This window comes from Triticum urartu, chromosome 6, assembly GCF_003073215.2.
Source record: "Triticum urartu cultivar G1812 chromosome 6, Tu2.1, whole genome shotgun sequence".
NCBI lineage: Eukaryota > Viridiplantae > Streptophyta > Magnoliopsida > Poales > Poaceae > Triticum > Triticum urartu.
The window spans coordinates 103,770,672-103,778,930 of NC_053027.1; the positions used below are offsets into that span (position 1 = coordinate 103,770,672).

General features: G+C 41.8%; 1 protein-coding gene across 1 annotated transcript; it reads right to left on the bottom strand.

Moving 5' to 3' along the window:
* Positions 1-223: 223 nt before the first annotated feature.
* Positions 224-7,507, bottom strand: LOC125516206 (abasic site processing protein HMCES). Its single transcript, XM_048681688.1, has 8 exons — positions 7,227-7,507; positions 6,957-7,134; positions 6,546-6,631; positions 4,518-4,630; positions 3,458-3,523; positions 2,877-2,983; positions 1,806-1,871; positions 224-972 (listed from the first exon to the last, which is right to left on the bottom strand). Exons 1-8 carry the CDS (start codon positions 7,361-7,363, stop codon positions 490-492), a joined length of 1,236 nt encoding a protein of 411 aa, XP_048537645.1. The 5' UTR covers positions 7,364-7,507; the 3' UTR covers positions 224-489.
* Positions 7,508-8,259: the final 752 nt, after the last annotated feature.

The window sequence follows — 8,259 nt, forward strand, 5'->3', positions numbered from 1 at the left end:
TGCATTGAGTCTAGACTAATGTTTTTTCTTTTGAGATGTGAAGAATTGGTTCCTATCATACATAGGAATAGGAATATATTCCTGCAAACCAAACGATCCCATAAAAAATTTTCCTTAAAAAATCCTATCCTATGAAATTCGTATAAGATTCCTTCAAACAAGAATCATACTTGCTCAACATTGTCAAAGTATATCACCCGCAAAAAAAAACATTGTCAAAGTATAGAGGCCACCTCCGATCAAAGTATTAATTTTACTGCATAAGGAAATGATCTAAGAGCTAGACATCCGGTAGCATGCAATCGATCACCGCACTTCATGCATTTTGTTTCGTCATTGGCCAATACTGCATGCATAGCGCCAGTTGCAGTGCTGAAGAGAACTACGAGTAGTACTACTACACTAGATAAAGTTCTGTTACTACTAGTAACTGCTTAAGAGCTGATAGATAGCCCAAGTGCAGGAAGCTAGACTACCTGAGAAGCTACTCTACTTCTTTGCAAAGTAGGAAAACAGCGACGCTTGCCCATCCTTCGGGCCCTTCTCCTTTTTCCTCACAGGGGTGACCGGCGATCTCCCACTCTTCCCCATCTCCATCTCCGCCTCGACTCCAGCGTCCTCTATCTTCCTCTTGATGCCAAAAGGATCTCGCTCCTCGACTGGATCGTCGGGCAGCATCCCGTCTTCTTTCTTAATACCTTCATCGGCTTTATAGAAAACTTGTGGATCCAAAGTAACATGTTCATTCTTAACTACTGTACTTGAAGCACTTTGCTTCTCTAGAGAAGCCTGGTGGTGTTGCTCTGTTTTGTTTGATGGGTTTTCACCTGAATCATCATCCCGCTCCTCTTTCGCCGTCTTGAAAGCTTGTGTTTCTGCAAACTCTCCTGATGCCTTCTCTGACTTCACTGGTGCGGCTGCTTTCTTGGTGAAGAAATTTGAAATTGGCTTTTCACTGGGTCCTATTTTCACCTGCAATTTGGCAAGCAGCAGCAGAAGAAGAAAATCATTGCACATCTTGTCGATATGCAGAAAACACACAATAGGGTAGTTGCAGAATTATCATAGGTATAAATTGGGCGGTACAACTGTGTGTACCCAGTAGTACACTGGAGGAATTTTACTACTACTGTACTTAAGTAACATTAAGTAGTTCAAAAACCAGTTAATAGTGCTGAAGATAAACCTAAACAGGTTATATCTTCAGATCACATACAAATAAAGAGCAAGAATGAGAACATTTATCAAGCATCTCATTTCAGCACGTAAGAAACCCATGGGTACTTCATTACGTACACCAGGAAAATTGCATGTTTAATGGATAGTCAGTGTACAGCAGTGGAAATCCGCATTTATATGCTAGGTCAATGAGGACCAATTATCCATCTGTTAGCTAGAGGGGCGACTTTGCGCCCAGCCTGCCTGTGTTCAAGGCTTGGCCTCTATGCTACTCAGGGTAATTCTCCTCTTAAAAAATACGACAGATACTATAGCATGTTGGTCTAGGTTTTTCTTATGCTACTTAATGATATCTTTCATGCATTAGAGAACATCCATAAATATTTGAAGGTTGTGTCATCTTAACTCTTTTAAAGTAGTGTGTTACTGCAAGCGTGAGCTACGTGCACCGGGCTGCCCTTTTTGCCCTTTTTAGTTACCCTGCCAACATTAGGCAAGGGCAGCAATACAATGAACAGAGCACACAGTGTACCACCTGTCACAGTTTAATCCCAAACAATAGTAATGCCCAATGTATCAGACATAAACAAAAACCAATACAACATACTAAGCATAGTTTCCTATACCTCTTTGATGCAATCAGGACCCTGAAATGATGTTTTGCCCATTGCAGTTGTCACTGGATACCAAACCTGCAGAAGGGATCGATTAAATAACGTTATAGAGTCATACTATCAGAAATTCAGAGTGATGATCATTTTGGACCCACGAGTTTGGCTAAGGGACCACATTGGTCATCTAAGTTTCAAAAGGCACAAATAAGTCCCTAAGGTGTATCCTTTGAGTGACGGACAACAAGATTACAAGACGAAGATATAACATACAAGATGCAAGCTGCTTGTAAACATTGCCAAAGAGGACAACATGTCCATCACGGCTATGCCATCTGGTCCAGCAGAATTCTCTCCAAATCTGCCACCACCTCACCCGTTCCCCATCCATCGTCGTAAACTAACAACAACAACACTCTAGGAAAAGACATCATCTATGCTCAACAGCTCAACCAACATATATCGACATGCTGCTGTTGCAGGATGCTTTGAATGAAAATACGAGATCAAGAACGACAGTGTAGCACTAAAAACTAAGTCAAAGAACAGAGTCATGTCTAATTTGAGAGGATGGATGACTAGGGGAAAAATGTCAATTCTTAGAGTTGGGAGCGAATGTTGCTGACCCACCAGCCCACCGGCATAGTGGGGCATGCTACCTGAGGGGACAGTTTTACCTAAGATGCAAACCTCACAGACTTGTTTCACCTGTTTGAAGGCCTAGATCATTAACCTTATATGATTCATACTCCCTCCGTTCCAAAATAAGCGTAACCTTATATGATTCATCCTCCCTCCGTTCCAAAATAAGCGTCGTGGTTTTAGTTCAAATTTGAACTAAAACCACAAGACTTATTTTGGAACGGTATGAGTAGTATTGAATAACCATAAATGTGCTACTAGCTTGATGAAAATGAGAGAAATTTAGCTTTTGCTTGGAAATGTGTCTCCTGCCGAATTATAGTACAACAAAATGTAACATCATTAAACTAGAATTTCATCAAAATCAATGTTGTTTAATCAAAAAAGGTGATTTAGAAAGATGGCCATGTATGTACTGTAACATGATTCACATCATGGACTTACTAAATCAGTTCCTTCATAGGGTACAGTTATTTCTTCCAGCTTCACGGAGCTATTGTTCAACCAAGCATTAACAGAGTCTTCATCGCCCAAGATTACCGGCATTCTATCTGTCAGCACATGTTAAAGTTTCAAATAGTGCATCTCACAGAAACACCATTTGCAAATAAGTTTCCTATATCTATTACCAAAATGAGGCATTATCCATTTATCCCTGTTAAAATGCACACCAGCAGAAATCCTTACCAGACTATGGTTCCATCATAGATGATATATTGGTACTTCATTGAGAACCAACTATCTATCTCCCTTAGTCCTAAACAAGACTTTGCAAAAGGAACATGAAGAAAGCCACTTCATGCACTAACCAACCAGTGGATTCCCAAACTATCCATTCAGTAGTTCCATTAATCATGAAGTCATTCTAGAGTAGGGCTATATAAATTTAAGAAATGTAAAATAATAGGTGTAGTCAATTATCCAATGAACTCTGAAGCAGTTTCAGAGCAGCTAAAGAGTAGGCGATAGTACATGAATGAACAATCTGAGAACCTGGGGCAAAGACCAAAGAGTAAGCAACTAACCATGAAGCCATTTCAAAGAAGTTGAAACATGGGTAGTCAAAATAGTAAATGTATGGAGGGTCTCTCCTGTGAAAAAATAGCAGGTAATATTAGTATTGCAGTAAATAAATTATCCTTTAAGAATTAGAGTAATAACAGCCTTTACATTTTTATAATTCAATTCTAACAAATTGGCACAATTATACATCGTGAACAACAGAAAGCAAAATGAGAAACATAAAAAGGAAAAGGCAGACCACAAAAAATCATAAAAGAAACATAATTACAAAGTAATGTACTACAAAACATCAATAGTGTGACAACTTAGCCAATGCATAGTGTTCTACCAATGTCCAGCCGTCCAGGTAATAGCTTATCCACCCTTCCCATGCAACGATTGCACATTTGATGCATTAATATATAAAAAACAGTGATTATTCATGAGGGTAGTACTTCAAGTTCGGTATAAAATATACAGTTTGAAATTTTCATTATCAAATTCCTTCCTACTGATAATGTCTACACCGCGAGGCACATTAAGATAACAAGAAAAAAATCAATGTAGTCACAAATTCTTCCTGTCTCTAAACCAATTATGATCTACATATCTGTGACTACAACTGAGGGTATGTATATATATAAAAAACTTAATTATGAGCCCAAATGTCTGAATCAATTGGCCAGATAATTTTGATCTACTTTAACTAGTTTGTGCTTGATCAGAAACACCTGAAGAAACGATCTCTCCTAACAAGCAAAGCAATTATTCTTATCTCTATCTTCCAACTGACACCACCAAGCCGATGAACAGCCATATGGATGCTACAGTAGTCACTAGACATTTGGCTAGAATAAGTTACAAAAGGTGTTAGCAGAAAAAGTTCCGCTGCAGTAACTCCCAAGGATTGAATCACAGGAACAAAACAAAGGGAGACAGCTTTGAACCTCACCATCTGGAAATAACAAACTATGTAGAGAGTGTGATCACCAAAACGCGAAAACTCAAACTTTCAGTTCCATAACACCAATGGCATTCAAGATACAAAATACAACGGAATGTGTAAAAACTAAGTATCCTAACCTTCTGAATTTGTCCAAGTGTCAAAGAGGGCAGCAAACACAAGAGGCCTCTCATCCTGGAAATGAATGTAATATGGTTGCTTTTTGGATCCATCCTTTTTCCACTCATAGAACCTGAACCCCATACAAAACACAAATGCACTATTAATACAAGAATTTAGTCACAAACTATTTTTACAAAATGAAAAGTTTGTTATCATTCAAGTGCTTACATCAATTAAAACACGCCCACATATATATGAACTAACAACCAAATGCTCTATGCTATAAACACAAACAACCATAAAGGCGGACCATATTAGATTTATAGAATATGGAAGTGTGACATGTGGCAATCGGATATCATGCTAGTTGCAGCCCATAGATTATACTCGCCTCAACTCCGAACTGAGCAGGTCAAAGTTAAGCCTGGTACTTCTGGTAAATCAACAGCAATCCAAGTAGAATAACTTATGATGTTGCCCGTCATGTGCTCATGTGTCTTCAGAGTGGGAGTAACACTAGTACATTTAGCTCAGCTGTATTTATTTTTAGGCCTATAAACATGTACTCAGCACTTCGCTTTTACCAGCTAATAGTTTTTTCAGGTGAATTAGAACCTATTATTTGACTTCTGAGATTTTGGTAGACATATTTGATAGTTTCAATGTGTGTGATTGATATTCTGGTTTCCATTTTCCAGTGTTTTTTTTTCTTTTTCAGTGAGCTTCTAGGTTTCAGTTGTTAATCTAGATTGTTGCAAAGCCCCCCAACGTGCTTAGCCAAGTTGCACTTTTGTGTGAATAGATTATTGGTGGTTTTGCGATTGGTGAAAGGCTTTAGTAGTAGGCACATGCATCAAGCAGTGGGAAGCTTGTTATCTCCACTTACATGCCATGAAGACCTGGACCACCTGGGATTCGGAATGAAAGCTGTATCAATTCAGAAGTGTATGTGAATTTGGGATTTTTAATTCAAAGAGGAAATCTGTTTAAATTACTCATGATCTTGATCGAACAAGAATAACCAGTCACGATATCTAAACATATAATCTTACGTTACTTCCCTGCGCCCGACTGGTGGCTCGTCCATAAGCACCATTGCAGCAGCAGCGCTAAACTAAAAGAGAGTGGAGGGGAGGTAGGGAGGAAGTGGGGAATACAAGGTGAAATGGACAAAAAAGGACTTCAGAGTAATAACTGACAGGACTGAATTTCACATCAAGGATTCAAGGTACAAAGCATTCTTCTACAAACGAGAGAAGTGCATATTTCAACCCTGAACTCTTGCCCTAGTCTATTTTACAACCCTGAACTTTAATACCGTCTAAATTACAACCCCCAAGTCTCAAAACCGGTCAGGATTCAACCCTCCCCTCCCTGATGACCGGTTTTGACCTGGGGTGACCAGTTTTGACTAGTCAACGGGTCCAATCAGCATGCCACGTCAGATTTTTTTTCAAAATTTCAAGAAAAAGTAAATAAAAATCTATAAGATCAGGGAAAAAATATAAAAAGGCAAAATTCCGAAAAAATTGTTCGTGAAAAAAGCTAGGGAAAATAAAAATGATTTTTTTCTGGAATTTGAGTTTTTGGGTTTTTTCTGGATTTTTTTTTGGAAATTCGTTTTTTTATTTTCCGTGTTTTTCGGAAATTGGATTTCTTATTTCTTTTCCTGGATTTTCTTCGATTTTACAGGTTGTTTCCTTGGAAATTTTGCATTTTTTGCTGATGTGGCATGCTGACTGGATCTGTTGACTGGTCAAAACCGGTCAACAGAGAGGGGAGGGTTGAATCCTGGCCGGTTTTGAGAGTTGGGGGTTGTAATTTAGATGGTATTGGAGTTCGGAGTTGTAAATTAGACTAGGGCAAAAGTTGAGGGTTGAAATATGCACTTCTCTCTCTACAAACTTAAACCTATACCATGCAATTTGCAATGTATCAATGGACTTTGGGCAGGGAGCATCTGGGGTCATGCTTAGGATCAACAGAGATATAACGAATCCATAAATAGAAGATGCAAATAGTAGTAGTCAACCATATGTCCATACCCTTCTACTGCAACAAGACATCTATTCTTCGGGATAAGTCGCCTAAACGAAGCCTTTTCCTTTATAGACTCTGATCTGGCATTGAACTGCATAACAAAAGCAATCAGCTCATGTAATGCAAAACCAACCGAACATTGAATGAGCATAGAGACATAAAGAGAAACTAAGCTCCAAGGCAGGCATGGTCCAACATACATGCCATGCTAACGGCAGGTCATATAGTCGGATAAGTGGTAGTACAAAGCATGCCACTGGCTTTTTCATTGTTTTAACAGCCCATTGGCCCAAATCAACTGCACTCTTATCAAAACGTGGCTAATAGCAACTTAACCACCGCACTGCACTGCCAATGAAGTCCAATCTACAGTGCCCCATCTACAGAAACTTGTGGAAAGTCAGTGCATATCGTACCATCCTGAAATGGTCGGGCTTGTCGGTCTTGCTTGAGAAGCTGGGGACGAGCCCCCACTTCATGCACTGGATAACCGGCCCTTGCTCCTCCGCACCTCCTTCGCCGCCCGCCGCCCGCGCTCGCAGGGTCCCCACCGGCAGATACGCCCCCGGCGTCACGTTGTACGACGGCCGGAACCTGCGCGCCGCAACCGAGAATCGAATAGCTGAAGAAACGAGAGGCTTCCTAATGGCATATGTGACCACGTAAGGTCGAGACTCTCCTCTTACCGGTCCATCTGGAGCGTCCGTACGGCGGGGGCGTCTCCTCCTCCGTCGCCGCCGCCGCCGGCGGAGGTGGCGGTCGGGAAGCCAAAGGCCCTGGCTGCCTGGGCCGCGCTGAGGGTACACCTGGCCCTGCCGCACATCTCGGATTACTCTCGCAGGCCGCCGACCGCCAAGCGCCGCTGTTTGCTGCCTGGGGTGTGGGATTTGGGGCTTTGGGGGTCGGCGGCGACGAGGCCAGAATTGGGGCGCGGGAAAGGGGAAATAACTAGTTTATTTGGTACGGCCGTGGAACGGTGCGTCTGCGTCGGTTTGGAAAACAGAGTTGGACTGTTCGCAGTTCGTCTGGTTATTATTTTTTTCTGAGAGAAGAAAAAGCAGTTTATTTAGGAAAGCTCTTCTTTTGCCCTAACTGGCGTTTGCCTGGTGTCAACCGTGTCGCGAGCCGTTCGATCGAGCTTGATCATGTGGCGCTCGTCTCTCGCGCTTGCCAGTTGAGTAGTCTCGCGCAATTGGGCGCAGTTTGACCATGATCAAAATCGAGCTTGGCAGCAGATCCGGCGCGATGCGAGAGTCTCCATGCTACGGTGAGCCGAAGCGGCAAAGCCAAGGCGACGAAGGGGAGCGGAGGAAAGCACATCAACGATGACGCTCCACTGCGCAGGTACTCCACACCCTCAAAACGAGCCAGAAATGCTCAAGACATGCATATGGAGTGAGGTATGCGGGCAAGGGGGGCTCGATGGAGCGATGCTCTTGAGGGCCGAGGGACTCGTTGGAGGGCTATTGTGGGGCGGAGGGGCTCGACGTCAGGGCGATTATACGTTTCCTGCAACGTAGATCATGTGTGTGGGTGGATTTTGCTTCGTTTCAAAGCAATGAATTCGCAGGCAGTGCAGGAATCTACTGCAAGAGAGAGATGTGATCGTGAGCTTGACAGAGTAGGACAATCTCGTTCTCCAGTTTTTTGCGTAGTTTTTCTATGCAAAATGGAATGGTACTTCATTGTAGCACAAAATGGGACGTATGTTTCAAAAAA